At 43.1% G+C, this 17,381-nt stretch overlaps 1 protein-coding gene across 2 annotated transcripts; it reads right to left on the bottom strand.

Annotated features, from left to right (window-relative positions):
- Positions 1–513: 513 nt before the first annotated feature.
- STYXL2 (serine/threonine/tyrosine interacting like 2) lies at positions 514–16,862 on the bottom strand. 2 transcript variants are annotated; one of them, XM_084306463.1, is made up of 6 exons: positions 16,725–16,862; positions 16,021–16,150; positions 13,796–13,890; positions 12,994–13,225; positions 12,054–12,271; positions 514–9,890 (listed from the first exon to the last, which is right to left on the bottom strand). In XM_084306463.1, exons 2-6 carry the CDS (start codon positions 16,131–16,133, stop codon positions 7,063–7,065), a joined length of 3,486 nt encoding a protein of 1,161 aa, XP_084162589.1. In that variant the 5' UTR covers positions 16,134–16,150; positions 16,725–16,862; the 3' UTR covers positions 514–7,062. The 2 variants fall into 2 exon arrangements, with proteins under 2 accessions (XP_084162589.1, XP_084162590.1); XM_084306464.1 differs by having other exon boundaries at positions 16,021–16,153; positions 16,725–16,839.
- Between the last annotated feature and the right edge of the window lie 519 nt (positions 16,863–17,381).

Genomic DNA, 17,381 nt, shown 5'->3' with positions numbered 1-17,381 from the left:
GTTTCATAAAGGCTGTTGTGGTTTCATAAAGCTCTTCTCTGAAACAAGGAGAGAGAGAGGTTCTGCCAAACTAGCTGAAGGCCTTGGCCTGGATCTGCATCCAGTACAGAGTGATTACATAGATCAAATTGCTAGGATGGTCCATGAAGATGTGTGGAGTCACACGATGTTTAATACCAGATGGCGTGTGCTGCATCTTTCTTTGATACTGTGTCCTGCAATAATCAAATGCAGAGAACAGGAACAGGTGAATATCTGAAGTTAGGCATTATGTAACCTGAAGCATATAGCTGTCTGGTCAGTTGTAAATAGTCCTCACCACCACAGTTATTCTGTAATGTCACTCAGAAGTCCAAAAAGGCTCTAAGACCATGTGTTCTGGGTAGAGTGCGTGGTAGTTGGGTGATGCTGTAAGAATGATCATTTCCTTTAAATGTTTTTGTTTTCTGGCTAGCATCACCTACATCTTGGTTCGGTTTTACACCCGCACACATGCCCTTCTGAATGGAATCATTCTTCCTTTCATGGTTACTTGTTCAGAGTCCTTGGTAAGTTTGAATCAGGTTTTAAGATTTATTGATCTGGCCTTGTCCATTTTGTGGTGTGTTCTTTGATTTAATTTAATGACCGTAAAGCATTCAGGCATGTTGGCATGAAGGGTGCACTGGAAAAAACTAAGTGATTGATTGATTGATTATGGAAAGACATTGTTCTCTCCACAGTTAACAATGAAGCTAGTTTTCCATTATACTCATTTGTGTTTTCCAGGTCACAACTAAAAGTTAACCATTCTGTCTGAAATTTCCCAGGTATGAATCATCTGTGGGAGCAGTTACATTTTTTTGTGTAAGGATTAAGTTTATCTATTTTAAAGATCCATGCAAATAAAACCCCTTGAAACACAATTCATAGGGAAAGGCTCAAAGCACAGACAGGCTGTACCTTCTCCTAACCCTAAGGTGATTTTGGCACCACTACACCTAGATACTTTGCCATGGACATTCCAAAATTAACTTGTTGGTCCTGTGAAGGACTGAAACCATATTGTTACTTGCTTTTGTGACTCACAGATGATGTTCTCCCTTTGTGTCTGTGTGTGCACACCCTTTGGTAGAGGAGCAGCAGTCACAGAAAAACACTGAGCTCAGAAGCTACTAAAAGGTTGTGACAGAGGTATAGATGGAAGTGACATGAAATCAGCTCTTGAACACAATAAAATGTACCAAAGAACAAAAGGCAGTCCTGAAGAAAAAAAAAAAAAAAAAAGATACAATTCTTCCATGTCCAAAAAATTTATGTTCATAGGGTTAGGCAAAGTGACAGGGTGTTCATTTAGGTTGTTTATGCTGGTACTGGCAATGCTAGTTGCCTAATGAACAACCTTAGTACAACCTACTTTAAACCTCTCTCCACTTTTTACATGAAGAACAATATAACAAAACTTGTTGATATTTAACTTATTACTCCCAGGCAAACAACTTAAAGCGTTGGTGAGATGACTGGGGCAATACACACACCATTCAGAGCTATGATCCCATCTCTCTAAAGAACTGTTTATTTGTTACACATTGTTCACATTTTTGAAGGTTCCTTCACAACTAAAACAGCCAGAAATTTAACACATTTTTACTTTTCTAAATGACAAGTGAAATTCCATAGAATAGGTAGGTAGCTCTCAAAGAGATTTTGCAGGAACATATGAGCATACAATTTCTGTTTCCAAGCCCTAAACCATATTAATCCCATGCTTTCTGCATCTCTGCTGGATTGTCTATAAATTTAGGAAGGTCATGGATGCTATGTTTTCATGTTATAATGTATATATCCAATATATTCTGGTGAAATGCTTTAAGAAAAGACAGACAATACAACATAACCATGCCCAGCTAAAACTTTTTATCTTACAATTCAGCTAGCTCTCCACTACAGCTAATGTGTAAGCATTTCTCAAGGAACTGTATAAAAAGAAAATGGTGCTAAACGCCTTTTAAAATCACCCAGTCTAAACTAATGCCACATGCAATAAATCAAATTGCCCTGAAAATCCTAGAGTGGAGGGGGGGAAGTGGGCCACGGCCCTACCCCTATCAGTACTACCATGCAGAATGCAGCCGATACATTAGGAATAATTCTTTCTGGAAACATTTCCACTTCCTTACAAACTTGCTTCTTCCACACTTGAATTCCCAATGTAGCGCAGATGCCATTTTATCATTTAAGTCCCACTGATGTCTGTCACCATTTCTCACAGTCCTCTTCCTATTTCCTACAAACTTGTAGTTTCTGTAAATCCTACCATCTCCTTCCTTCCCAAAGAGGTTGCCCCATAACCTTTCCCACTAAATTTTTACACATCCAAACAAATGAATATTTTGCATTAGCCTCTTTGGCTTCCATACATTTCTTGCTTTCTCCATCCACTGTGGACCTGCTCCTTAATTGGCCTATTGTCTTTACATCTCTTTTCTGATTCTTCATATCTCCAAGCTCTCCAGCTTTCATCATTTTCTTACTTCTTACTTCACTTGGATCAACATCAAATGTGTTTCTCACTCATATATCCCTCCTTAACTTCTTTGCTTCCCATATACCCTAAGTTTCTACATTGTTCAAAGGACATTTAGGAAACAGAATACTATAAATGAGAGGCCAGGTGTGAAAAAATGCAGGACTTAATGAGACTGGGAGACCGAGCACTAAAATGGCAGGTGAAGTTCAAGGTTAATAAAAGCGAGGCATTGCACATAAGAAAAATTAATCTAGAAAATGATGATCTCAGAGCTGACCATTTCCACCCTGCAACAAGATTTTGAGGATATAATGAATAGTTCCATGAAAATGTCACCTTGCTGCTCAGTAATAGCCAAAAACTACGCAAACTGTTAGGGGTTAACAGGGAAGGAACAGAGAGGGAAAAAAAAAAAAAAAAAAAGAAGGCAATTATGCCACAGGATAAATCCCTGCTGCACCTGCACCATGAATACTGTGTGAGGATTTGGTCCCTCATCTCAAATAAGATAAAGTAGAACTGGAAAGGGTTCAAAGAAGAATGGTGAGGGTAGTCGTAGACATAGACCAACTCTCAAATGAGGAATGAGAAATTTAATTAGGCTGAAAAACAGACAACTAAGGATGGGTTGGATGGGGCATAACGATAGAGGTGGGTGAGGTAAGGATGGGGCATAATGATAGAGGTGGGTAAAGTCTTGTGGAGCATGTAGGTACTAAACAGGGATTAATATCTTGGCATTGAAGGAGGCTGGTGGGCAGCAGGTTCAGAACAGAAAGAAAAAAGGAGATGGTTTAGCATTCAGTGCATAGTAAGTACAGGACTTCTTGCCATGAGAGATCATGGAGGCTAACAGGTACAAGGCTATAATGGCTATAACTCAAAAATGATTAGGCACCTCCATGGAAGGAAAATCTGTCAAGGGCTATTAAATACAAAAATATCACATCTGGCTCAGGAAGTCCTTGAGTTGCAAATGATTGGAAGCTGGGAGATCATCCTGGGGAAATATCACTTATATCACTGCTCTTATATTCTTCCCTAGATATTCACTGTTGGTCTCCACCAGACACAGGATATTGAGCCAGATGGACCTTTGGTCTGACCCCATATAGCCTTTCTGATGTTCCCGTGTTTATATTCTTAACTGACTGTATGGATGCTCCTTGCACTTTCACCTTCCACTACACAATGCTAAAAAAAAAAAAAAACAAAACCACCCTCCTGCCTACAGCAGCAGAGCGAGGCTGAGCAATAATATCTGTCCCAGTGCATCTTTGCTGAAAAATTCTTCCCAGATAAATTTGGATACTTACCTACTCTTTTAGTCTAATGTTAGACTAGTGTCATTGCTGAAAAACCATTCCCTCTGCAGCTCTGGTCACCTGAAACAATCTGTGCAGACCTCTCCTCTTTCAGTGATTCCCTACCTCCTTCTAAATTCTCATCTTAAAACCTGACTTTCTAGCCTGCCTTCAACCTCTTCGTTTCTGTCTCTCCTGGTTATTGGTCTTATGACTGAATGCTTTAATATTTTCACCATGCAAGGTCTTTATGTCACTGTTTCATGTAATTTATACCTGTGAGCTGGAGCCTTTCCCAACTCGCTTTCAAGCACAGGCCATACAGTGAATGGAGTCCAAAATTATCCCCACCCCCTTATTGCTTTGGGGGTTTGGCTTTATTAACAAGGATATAAGCAATAAGAAAATAAAGTTCAGCTGTTTCTAAGGCTTCTCCCTCATGACTGCTCAGCCAGCATCCTAGATGGCTTCTCCCCGGCAAACCATTTTTATCTCCCTTTTAGACAAGCGAACTAATAAGCCACCTACCTCAGTGAGTCAGCAGAACCCACTTAACCCTTTCCCAGAAGGGTCAAAGCTTGCTATCAGGATGGTTTGGCTCAGCCTTGTTACAGAACCATATTCTGCCCTTCGGTCTTGAATAATTTATTTGTGCGGCAGACCTGGATTACTGTTTAAATCAAAATGCTACCCAAACAAAGGCTGTGCTGTGCAGTGCAAAATGAAACCAATTACTACATCATATGATGCTCATCTTTTACAGTGTGAGATGCCCCCTACAGTACCTGCAGAGGACAGACATTTCTGTTGAGAGCAGCAGCCAGCCTTAGGAAGCAGGAGAGAGATTTTCAGAGGGAACCAGCCTTGATAAAAAAGTAAATTCACTGCCAGAAGGTATTGCGCACTTTCACTTTGATCCGTCAAAACTTAAGTAACTGCTTACTGTTGTGAGAAGACAGAGGACGGATCACGTGGTTATACTTAAGACCTTTTCTAGATTGAAATTAAAGCAAGCTCCAGTTATGCATAAGCATTAAATTGTTTTGCACAGAACAACTTTACCAGAGGTAAAGAAAGGCAGAAAATGCCTATCCTAGCACATTGCAGAAATTCAATATAAAATCTCAGAATGTGGATCAAAGCCAGAAATGTCACTACTTTAAAGAAAAACCTCATGGAAGTATGCAGAAGTAAGGGATATATTGTATTATATATTATATCATAGTAGAAGTGCATTATAAGCCTTGCAGCACCTCTGGATACCCGAAACATTAACAAGACAGTGTTCCTTATGTACTGCAAAAATGTAATCTGAGTTTACTAAAAAAAATCCTGACACGAGTAAAATATGTTCTTTTTCTTATTTTTCTAGCCCTGTTATTGTTCAATCACCTGATTTCGAGACTCCTTTCACTTGACAATAAGCAGCTATCATTTGCCTAGTCCTGGCTGTCAGAAAGTCATCTTTATCTTTAGAGAAGCAGGGATAATGTCCAATCAGTGAGTTATAGTTGAGAGAAACGATTCTAAGTTTAGGAAAATTGGCAGCTGCATTTTGTTATCAGTAACTATTATTTAGATAGCATTGCTGATGTGCATAGCATCGTATAGAGAAGGATAAAGACCAGGCCCTTGCCCTGTGGAGATTACTGTCTATATTACACAATTAAACCAGTGAGAGGTGCTAGCATAATGCTAATAGCGAGCTCTAAGCTTCACAGTGAGGGGGAGAAGAGATGACGAGAAAGCGAAAGACAAAACTACCCGTGAGAGAGCAATGCCGCACTGTAGCATCATCCCTCCATTGTTGTTTTATATTCAGCTCTGCCGGAGGGTTTTGTTGTTTCCAAGCACGGTCTGTACAGAAAAGCAAACATATATCTCCAGAGGAGAAACTGGCTTAGGTGTTTATAAGAGAGAGGTGGAGGAAGTTGTCTGGTGACAAAGAGTTGGGTGCTTTGACATGTCAAAGACAGAGTGTCTTGATATGAGCCTCGCAAATGACACTGTGGCAGCCCCAGCAGAGCCATCAGTTCTCACGTGCACGAGGCTCTGCAGGGCACGGAAGACCCGAGGCCGTTCCCGCAGCCTATTCAGCTGCCTTCCTTCCCTCGCTCTGAAAAATGGACTCTGTAGCTCGCACGATGCAAAGAGCACATTAACTGTCACACAGCAACTAAACCTACCACCTCCTAAAAGCAGGCTTCAAAGTACCACATTCAGTAGGCATACATTTTGTCCTTAGGTACGTCTTTGCACAGTGCCTTCAACCAACACTTCAGCTATGCATCATTTTATTATGAGGTCAGTTTGTGTATCACTCTCTTCTTTCAAGGCAAACGTGTTGAAAATCAAGACATGACAATCTGACTATAGACATAAAAGCAGACTCAGCTGAGCTGCATACATACAACAAACTGAAGCCGGTACTCCAGAAACCCAGCCTAACCCAACACTAGTCCTAGCCCTAACTCTGAATCTGGAACTAGATCAGAGCACAATTTTTAGAGAGATGGTAGTACTACTTCATTTTTGCTTTGTTGACCCAAAGTTATTAGCAGGAACCAATCATACTGGAGCAAAGACGACTCCGTCTAATGAGAACAATGGTACCACAGGAATACATTCATTACTGCACTGAACTTCTGAAAAGAAGGAGGCATTTTCTTTTTTCTAGTATTTCACTTTGCTTCAGCTACTCAGTTAAAGAAAACAGTATGTGTATTCCCCAGAACAATCTTATTTCTGTAGACATTCATAAGACTGGTGTAGGAAATGGAGCCTACCTAGCAATATCTTCTCAGCGGTATAAAGTAAAACTGATTAAGAGAGGAACATTCTTCAAGTTCCTAGAAAAGGCTGTTGGCTTCTACTTTTTATGATCAAAAAAATCCTAGAAAAAAAATATGTCCGTCTGTAACGAGACTAGGAAATTGAAATAATCAAAATGGGATTTGATTGGTCTTTTGAATTGAGATGCTACCATGACTTTACTGCTGAAACATCGTCTGGCTCCTAATGGCTTCTAACATTGTGTTCCTACCTACATTGATCATTTAATACTAGCATCTTCTTTCTGAAAACCACAAACACTTCCAAAACTTGACCTCTTCCCTTTATCGCTTTTGATTAAGAAGAGAACTATCTGCAGGAAATGCCCTACAAACCACAAAGGATTATCAGAAATATAATGATGAGTGATTCTGGGACTCTGGGACTTTGCTTGTGTTCCTCTAATCTGATTCTTGGTCACTCTTCCTTTCTCTGCCGGAGCTTTGCAGTAGTTTCTTCTAGTCGGCTTCTCCAAGCAGCAATAATAGCATCATCATCCATTTCTTCTTCCTCCTCTTTCCGCATGTTTCTCCTGTACTGAGAGAACTGTCTAGATGCAAATCTTTCTTCGCTTAGTTCCACTTTTGCCTCTTTCTTTCCATCCTCTTCAGACTTTGAAAAGCTCTGGGTGAACTTTCTCTTAGCTCCAAATTCTGACACGTCTGACCTGGCCTCCTCTTCACACGCCTCCACGTGATGAGATCTGACTCGACTCTGTGTAGATGGTTCAGGGGATTCAGAGTCAAAGGAGGGTTCAGGTGTTTGGCTGAAACCATGCAGCTCCGGGCTCTTTTCTCCAGAACTTGTCTCGCTGACCCTTGACCTTGTGAATGTATACATCTTTTTATCCTCTTTTGCAGAAGCAGAGGAAAATCTTGACATGGTTCTCAGTGAATCTCCTTTTGACTCATAGGAGGAACAGCTGTCTAGCTCTTCTCTTTGGGATCTTGAAAATCTGTAACTGGATGTTTCAGAATCCATCTCTCTAACTTTGGATGACCTGCTATATTTCTCTCTAGACTTCTCACTTCGATCATGATATGATGATTCTTTCTCTGCTTTCAGGCCACTGAGCCACTTTGTAATATCAGTCTCTAGTTCTGACTTTTGTGCACCTGTGTTTGCAGATTGACTGGACAGAGCAAAGGTTGTATCATTTCTATCAAGATCTGCTTGCAAAGGGTGCCTGTGGCTATTTCTTGTACTCTCTGTGTCATCTTCTATTTCATTTTCCTCTCCTTTGGCCACCTTTTTTTTAAACAAAGTGCTGCGTTTATTGTCTCTGACCACCTTTTCAATTTGATAATCTGACATTTTCTCTCTCATTTCCATTTGCATTTCCTTCTCCTTCCTCCTGATCTTCTTTAGGTCAACATCATCAGCAAAGAGGCTGTACAGTGGTTTGCTTGTCTGAGTAGTCTTCATGTTTGAACTAGTCCTGTCTGTCCTTGCACTTGTTGAGGAATTGCAAGACAGGACAGACTGAGACTCAGCCCTCTGCATGTCCTGCTGGCGGAGCTGAGAGGCAGCAAGAGATGAGCCACTCTGAGCACTGAGAAGGGAAACCTTATCATCATCTGTACGCCTGCCAAAGTCTCCTGACATTATGCTGGAGGCCATTGCAGACGATGGACGGGACAGCATCATTATCTCATTTTGCTTTTGAGCAATGGTTTCACTGACCACATTAGCAATCCAGTTCTGAATGCTTGCCATGGATATTGTGTCACCTGGGCCAACTTGGAGATTGGGAAGGGGTGTACTCGGCTGCATTGCCCCATTGCTGCTCCTGGTCTGGGATAAAGATGAATGATTTGTCTGCATGCTCAGTGTAGAAGCTGCATCCTCAGTACCGTTTGCAGAAGGTGCTGAGCTCCAGAAAGCTGACAGTGGGATATTCCCACTCATTGTACTGTCTGTCTCCCAGCTACACATGGACTGGCTTTCTTCTAAGATTTTCTTTGAATGTTCAAGTAGCTCTATACGCCTCTGCTTCTTTTTAGCTGAAGCAGAATCTTCACTTTTGGCAAACTCCACAAATTCTTCCTTGCTTTCACTGCCCACTTTCTTCTGCCGCTTCATTTTCCAAGCTTGGTAAGCACTCAGGTTAATATCTGACAAACTCTTTCCTTCAGTCTCCTCTCCATCTGCTTGTCTGCCATCTTCAGTTGGAGATGGTGCAGAAGATGAGGATGATGCTAAATCCTTCTTGTGAAAGCCAAACTGGATCCTCTTGACTTTCCACCTTTCTAGAGGAGTCAACTTCTCTTTGTTCTTTTGGCAGAAATTATAAAAGGAACTGCTGTCTGAAAATACACTTTCCTCATCCACATCCCTCTCCTCTCTTCCTGTTTCTGAGGATCGCCTCTCCCCCGTATTTTTATGCTTAGAATGGTACCTTTGAGCAGCTTCCTTCTCAATCTCCAGGAGCCTCTGGTTCCACATGTCCCAAGTGCTCTCGGAAGACACAGAGTCTGTGCGGCTCCTCCTCATCCTGCTAAAGCTACTGGCTTCCAGCTGTTGTTTTAGGGTTCGGACCTCAAAACTGCTCACACTCTCAACATCACTAAATTCACCTGATGGGGAAGGTCTTCCTCCCATTCTGGAATCTCCATCCTCCTCCCTGGGTGGATCCCCCATTTGGTATTTCTCATTTCTGCGCTGCCAGTCGTGGATTCTCTGTTCTACATCCTCCTCAGATTGTTCCCCTTCCTGAGCCAGAAATGTTGGTAATGTTCTTCTTCCATGGTTAATTGTTGATTCCTTTACAGACAGGCCTTCTTTCTTCCTCCATTCCTCATATAACCGTTCCTCTTCCTCCTCGCTGATGAAGGTGGAGTGTTTTGAGGCCCAGCTGGTTTTTCCCACTGATGAAGAGCTCCTAAGACTACCTAGCATGCTGCTGGTGTCCTCTTCTTCTACTGTGATGGAGTGGGCTTTTGCTCCTATGATGCTTTCTGAATCCCCAACTCCAGACAGCCGGGAAGATGTCCCTGCATGGGCAACAGGACTTTGACTAGGAGTGACATCTTCATCTCCAGTATGATCCAACTCTCGTTCCTCCAACAACTGCTCATTGAGCTCCCTTAGCTGTTTGAGAAAGCCATCGTTGGGGTAAATGGCACGCTTCTTTCTCAGAGTCATCAGAGCTTCCAGAATGGTCATATGGTGGTAGATCATCAGGTAAGCAGCCACCAGCACAGCTGAGCGACTGATTCCCATTTCACTGCTGACAAGGATTTTTCCTACAGACATTGAATATAAAAGTAATTAACTATTTCCAGTAATAGAGAGAGGTTGCTCTGTTATGCAGCACAAACACATTCTCTGAATACTGTTAAAAATTAGATAGATTATATGTTTTGTTGCCTGAAACCAAAAGTAAATATTTATTGTTAGTTTTATCTCAGTAGAAATCTACATACACGAGAACAAAAAATATTAGTCTCAAAAGCTGTGGTCATGCAGATTTTAAAACAAGCTAAACAATATATTTTCACCTATACACTTCCCCAGATAATCAAAATCTTATAACAGGTATTAGAATGACAAGCAATGCAGTATTCTTGACTTCCTGGCTGACTTGGGGCAAGACATTTAAGCTTTCCAAGCTTCAGTTTCCCTATAAGTGAAAAAGGAGATATTAGCACTAGCCTCCAGGAAGGTATTGGGAGGATAAGCAAATAAGTTAATATCTATAAGGCACATTATAGGATGTAAATACAATTTTATATTAAATTAATCGTATTTTTTCCAGATCTGCTGTTTGGAAGGTACACTCAGACAGTTATATGTAGACTGGCTGGTGGCCAGAGCCAGAACATATCTTGGAACAGGATGACCAAACAACTAGCAGAAGAGAGCTGATTTTGACTCTGACAAAACAATACAGATGCTCCGTATTTCTGGGACCCACTGTTCTGTCAATAGTGACTGGAAGAGCTAGAATTAAATCTGAGGATCTGTTGTTTTTCATGGCCATTTACACAGAAATCATCTCTTGCAGAAAACTAAGCTTTGGCACAAAAGAATTGTCTTTTAAAGTTAGTTTTATAGCAAACTATAGTTAAAGAAAAGCTTGTAAATATGAAGAGAGCATAAATGAGGCTTTGCTAGACTGCAAATAACTGAAATTACTGTTCCCAGATGTGTGATAAACACCAATTTATCAACGTGCTGTTTGCACAGGAGCTTAATGAAGCCAGTTTAAACACCACTTCCTGACTGATGATGTGTTACCATAAGTATTTACTTAATGTACCTATTCCTACAATCTCAACATGTCTTTTGTACCTTCATACCAAAAGCCCTAGATGCCTCCCCAGTGTTTTAACAGCCAGTAAAGCCTAACAGCTCACCAAAAGGGGGAGATCTCATTCCTCTGCTTTCTTTCTACACTTTCCTCTCTCCCTGCATCCTCCCCTGTGTTGTCTCTGGTACTCACTGGGCCCTTTGATGATCCGATTAACTCACTAGCCCAGTAAAAACCCTCTGTTCCCTGTTGGGCAGTTGGTTTTGCTGTATTAGTGAGTTGAATGGTTGATGAATGTCAGCAGTGGCACAGAGTAAGAATCAGTAATATGCCCGGAGAAGAAATGGGAGTTATGAGTAATAACATAGAAGAGTAGAGCGTCCCTCCCCTTGTTGGTAGTGGTGAGCTATAAAAATTGGCTCAACTTGTCTTATGCAACTACATCCTAATTTAACTAACAAAACTTTTCATTTTTCTTCTTGTCACTTCTACTAAGATGGAACCTGTTGTTCTCTACAGAAATTAAATGCATTTAATACATATAAAAAACCACAACAGTAGTATCACTGATTCTGGTGTTCATTCTCATATTGGGTTTAATAAAGATTTTCCTAACTGTCTCCTGAAGTTGCTACAAAATGACCAGTCTACACTGGAGGCCCACAGAAGTATCATTTGCCATAGAAGTGGCATCCAGCAAATTATAAAATAGCCTGGGTGCAGACACCCAGGGGTTCAACCCATTCTTTTTTGTTTTGTTCTAGTAAGCCAGCCTGTTCTTTTGTAGGAAGCATCCTTGCAAAATTGAGACTCAGAGCGTAGAGTAATATAACAACTTGGAGCAGTGCTTCATCTCATTGCAATAGCAGGGTGATTTCAAAGCTGCTGAGGCAAGTGGCTTGCACCCAGTTTGATTCCAAAGAAAAGGGGCTTGCAGCAGGGATTGCCAGGCTGCCTCCTCTCACTGGTCTGTCCCCTTTCTGTTTTGTATGAGGAATGGCAGAAATGGGCAAGAAGTGTTCACCGTAACTGTATGCAAAAAACAATCAATCTGTCCTCTACCCAATTACAGTTGTGGCATCAGCTGTTTATCAGAGTAATACTTCCACCCATTAATTCCCAAGCACTCTGAATCAGTTTAATCTTTTCCTCTTACCCCTGTAAGTCAGCAGTGCTTCATCCAGGAACTCTGCAGCTGGACGGAAGTGTTTGGAGATATCCATATCTGGAAAATCATCCACTTCAATGCCCATGTATTGGATATTCAGACCATTGTAGAAGCCTGGTCCTGTGTATACACCTGTGCCATGAGCTGCATTCAAGACATGTGTGATCCCCAGTCTCTTCAGACGGCTTTTGTTCACTGCGACACTTCTTCAGAAAAGAAAAAAATAATTATGTTAGATATCAGTGCACCTATTACAGGTGGGAAAGAAGCTGTCTGCTGCAAGTGCTACCCAATTCCCAATCTGCGTCACTCATCCAATACGCAGCTCCTCTCAGACCTTAAGATCCTTTGAGGGTTCTGCAGATATTTCTCTCCAATACTTGCCAGGAAAAGCAAATGAAAAACCTGCACTCACCAGTATCACACTCACTCACAGCATGCTCAGTTTCAACTCCAGCTTGATTGTAAAATTATCCTGCCATCTTAGGTTCAGGTTGTTTACTTATTTCTCCATTTTTATCACCCTATAATTGATGTTTTAAACTATATCCCCTTATCCCCTTCTAGCCATTTCCACTCAGTATTTGCTATGGAATTTCTTTTTTAATTCTCTTCACATAAGAAGGACTTTAGTCTCAATTTCAGGGCCAAATTCCAATCAGAAGAGTTTAATTTGGGCTCATTTCCCTTTACCTTTCCTAAACTGTCTGAAGCATCAAACTAGCATAGGAAAGCTGCTGAACTGTATTCTACAAGTATTTACTTTCCAGCACTCAGAGATCTTTGTGAGAATGTTTTAAAAAACATTTTGGGGCTGTCTGGGGATGAAAGGTATTAGATACATGTAATATATGCTATGCCTTCAGTGGTTCCATCTGACCCTTCACTGGGAATCTCACGCAACAGGATGACAGAAGCTGATGCTCACTTTTCTGCTATAAAGACATTAGGCCAGACTTCATCCACAGCGTCTCTGGGGGTCTCCAGCCTGTCCTTCACAAGTGCCCTCTGCAAGTCCATCACACACGGTGTGTTAAACAAGCTGGTGTCATCAATCTTTTCCTTAACTCGGTTGTACAGGTCTTCCACCATCAACTGCTGTGCAGACTCTAACATCCTGGGACACACTGCATCTACCTTGATGTCCTTCGTCTTCAGTTCTGGAATAAATTGACAATGTAACTAAAAACATGTAAAAACAAAGCAAATCTATGACCAGATGACCAGACATTCTTTGTTTCCGGAACAACCCTTGGAGACTTCTTTTTTTTTTTTTTTTTTTTTTCCCCAATGACTTTACACCATCCTGTCTGCAATGTATGCATGTGCATGCTTATACAATAGCCTCAAGATAGCTAGTTATGAGAAAAGCATAGCTCACTCTCCTCTCAGTCCACAGACCCGGCCAAAGACTCGGGAGTTAAGTGCACACTCATTTTAGCCCCAAAAGAATGGAAGAGGACAGCTTGTTGCAGCAAGCAACAAGCGTTCAAATTGTATTCACTACCATAGTACATGATTCTGCCACAGATTCAGTGCACAACTTCAAAGGAAATCACCAAACCTTTCTGTATTTTTTTTTTTTGTGATTTTCACCTCTGCCTCAAGCATGATTTTGCTCATAAAGGCACTTTTTTTTTTGTCATTTTGAGGTCTCTGGATGAAAAAGGCAAAACAACTTCAACTCAAGTCTCTTACTTACTTCTTTCTTTCACACTTCCTTCTCTTACCTTCATTGATTATTTGTTTGGCAGCCACAGCAGATGACAGATGGATAGGATCCATGAAGATGCTCTCTGTATCAGTGTCCGATATTATCGAATACCTGCCAACCGACCACACTTCCTATTAGGTAAATGCCCTCCACTGGGATCCCATCTCTGCGACTTTAGTCCTTTTACCCATTCCAGAGGAGAGCAAGAGGGAACTGGAGCAGAAAGGATCCACTGATGATAGAAGGGGAGCCCCAGCTTTTCTCCCAGCCCTCATACTGCTCTCCAGAGGGATACTATAGGCTTTAAATATGCCCTGTTATCCAGTGCTTGCAGGATAAGACAGGTCTCAGGTGAGAGGAGCTACAGTGGGCAGAGGGTGCAAGTGAATAGACTGGTGGAGAAGGTTTTGGGTAGAGAGGATCAATGTCTGGTTTTGAGACAGGGAGACCATAGGGAATAAACTCACAAGTAGCTTCCACCTTGACAGACAGATACAAACATTGTCCTACTTAGAATTTATTAAGCAATTCAAAACTAATTATGATACAAAACCAGCATTTTTTTCTGTTATTTAATTTTCTGCAAGCACCCTTTGAGTTATCTCAAACACCCTTTGAGTTATCTCAAACTGCAATACAAGCAGTGTGATTGAAGGCTATGAATCTCTACCTGAGTATTCAGTACACTGGTTACTTCACAGCATGAACCTGTGCTAAGGCTCTTCAGTCACACAGTGCTGCCTAACTGGGGGTCAGAAACAACTATGAAGCCCACAAATACCTTTGAGGATATTTTTTTTGGCACACAGAGTGATTTACACAAATCTTTGTTAAGAAAAAATGGGCCACAGTCTTGAAAACACATATATTCCCATCTGGGTCCATACAGTCCAAGCAAACCTTCTGCCCTTATTTAGACCATCTTAACAAAATATTTTGCCCCAGCATTTTCCCTGAGGTACGCCCTCTATGTTTTCTTCCACAAAGATTATATTGTTCGTTAGTACAAGGTTGCTGCCATCAGAGAAGCTATCTGGAAATGCAGCCTTTCTGTACTTGCAATGCACTGTTTGTGTTTAATTAATGCAGGAGAAGGAGGATGATTAATGTGCAATCAGGATGCAGCAAGGCAGCTAAACTGCTTTCATGCTGCATACTCAAAGTGGAAGACACCACCACTGGAAACCGCTCAGTGGGCTCATCCATGTTGGCTTGCTGGGCTCCAGCACTTGTCAACCATGACCGAAAGTAGTCCTTTCGTACCTCTTTTAGGCAGTTTATGAGATGAGCACAGGGAGTCTTGTTTACAAGAGCTGAGACAAATTTGCAGCGCTCAATTTCATTTACTATAAAGGGTTCTTCAAAGCTCAATATAAAGATAACAGTCCGCGATAATCTGCCACCACAGCCACAGATTTTACCAGTAGCTGCCTGAAGCATCCATGGGGCTGCAAAACAGCTGGATGCTTCAACGGTTTCACTTTGGAGAAGACCTTGGCATTTTCATCACTGTATTTGGTACTAACAGCAAGGAAAAAAAAAGGGGGAAGGGAAGGGAAGGGAAGGGAAAGGAAGGGAAGGGAAGGGAAGGGAAGGGAAGGGAAGGGAAGGGAAGGGAAGGGAAGGGAAGGGAAGGGAAGGGAAGGGAAGGGAAGGGAAGGGAAGGGAAGGGAAGGGAAGGGAAGGGAAGGGAAGGGAAGGGAAGGGAAGGGAAGGGAAGGGAAGGGAAGGGAAGGGAAGGGAAGGGAAGGGAATAAACTGGAGAGGTGCTTCTGCTCATTTTGAGTGACTGGTCATCAGGAGGAGAGTGATTTATGAGGATCAACAACTAATTTTACTTTATGTGAGCTCAGTGAACTTCCTAAACAATTTTTGAATATGTGTAGTTAAATGAAATAAGGATTTTGTCTTTATTTTCTTTCTTTCTTTGATTTCTTTGATTTCTTTCCTCATGTTAGGAAAAACACATCTAATCATGCTTGTTTTTCTTGCAGTAACTCTATTCCTGCTCATGCAGTGTCGGCCTCCTGTTCAGTGCCCAAAGCCTGTAGCTAAAGATGGCTGTGAACCAAACGCAGATCCTGAGACCCTCAGACTTTCTGGGGCAGGGAAGGCCCAACATGGACATAAAACACCCACAGGTCCTTACGACGGGCAGAAAGACAGACTACGCGCTTGACCCAAGTGCCTCCGTGGAGAGCAGGACAGAAAGGCAGGCGGCCCACCACCACACACACTCACCGGCTGGGCGAGGGGCTGCGGAGATAGTGGGCCTGCACCGCCCTCACGTCCGGGCCTTCCTCCTCCTCATCGGGCACCACCTGCTCGCTGTCCAAGTCTCCGCTGCTGGCCATGGCGGCTGAGGGAGGATCTGCTGGAAGGAGTCACAACGCAACGCGGCACCGTTATGGGCGGCACGAGGCTAGCGGTGTCCCCCGGCCACTGGGGCAGGCAGTGGGGGCTCAAGGCTCTTTCTGAGCGAGGAGGTGGTGAGCCAGCTGTAATGACTTCTCTGCCAGGGCACCTGCCGATCCCGTGTCCTCGTGAGGCTCCCTGGCTGGTGCCCAGCAAGTGCCGGAGCTCTTCTTGCCTGTGAGTAAGCACGCAGGGAAGCCGGGAGGGAAGGGGTGGTGGGGCAGAAACTCTATACCCTCCATGCACGGTCTCTGGACAGAGCTGTACACTGCCAGACCGGGACCGCAAAGAGCATCAGGGGAAAGAAACATGAGACCTCGCCTCCCCAGCATGAAACGCTCCTCAAGCTTCAGGCCAATGCCACGGCTTCGGCCAGCTTTAGCCCTCGAGACTTTGTCCTTGGAGCTAGGAGGCTGCCATGCCCACCCGGGGGCCATGAAAATGGAGCCACTGCCACCCCCCTGGGTGGGAGCAGCTGCTGCTGACAGGGCAGCAAGCGGGGAGGCCGGGAGCAAAGAAATGGCACTTACCGCCTGCGCCTGGATGAAGGGATAGGTCCTGGTTAGGGGCACAGCAAAGGAGCCCAGAGAGTAGGGTAGGAAACCTGGCAGGGAATAGTACGAGGGAGAGAGAAACCAGCTGCCCCCTCTCTCACTCTGTGGCTTCTTCATTAAGGGGCAGGACAACTGTCAGCACCAAACCTTTATCAGCTCTCTAAATATAGCCTTGTCCCAGCACTGGCTGCTGGACTGCAGGGGGAAAGAATTCAGTGCCTCACAGACGGCAGCTGGTCAAGTGTTTAACTCCTTCCCTGCTGTGGGACGGGCCTCCCCACATTTCCTCCTTACAGGAGGCACATGGAGAAGAGCACAGAACCAGTGAGGCCCAGTCTCTGCCTTCAGGGAGCCTCCACACAACTGGGACCTTGCCGAGCACAACCTGAGAAGCTGGTACGACCTCTGATGTCCTTGGGAAACACAGTGCAGGGTGAGCCACTCCAGGCTCACTAGAAGCAAGTGGAATTTCCATTTTGGAAGGGCAAGGACTTGGGTACACTGCATCTTCCCTTGATGCCAATTCAAAGAGGAAACCTCCCCTTCCAACTCACTGACTTCCCAGCAAAGCTTGTGGGCCAGGCTCAGATGGGGCAGAACATGATGACAGCTGAAGTGTTATTTACTTGTACC

This window comes from Netta rufina, assembly GCF_964035555.1.
Source record: "Netta rufina genome assembly, chromosome: 1".
Lineage (NCBI taxonomy): Eukaryota > Metazoa > Chordata > Aves > Anseriformes > Anatidae > Netta > Netta rufina.
The sequence above is the reverse complement of the archived record's forward strand: the minus strand, read 5'-3'. Positions and strand labels throughout refer to the sequence as shown.

Excerpts from the sequence above, each read along its gene's own strand:
- STYXL2 (XM_084306463.1), bottom strand. The coding sequence starts at position 16,133 with ATGGCCAGCAGCGGAGACTTGGACAGCGAGCAGGTGGTGCCCGATGAG. Across the intron at positions 13,226-13,795 it reads CAAACAAATAATCAATGAAG|AACTGAAGACGAAGGACATC; the intron begins GTAAGAGAAGGA and ends AATTTATTCCAG. Across the intron at positions 12,272-12,993 it reads AATGTCTTTATAGCAGAAAA|AAGTGTCGCAGTGAACAAAA; the intron begins GTGAGCATCAGC and ends TCTTTTCTGAAG.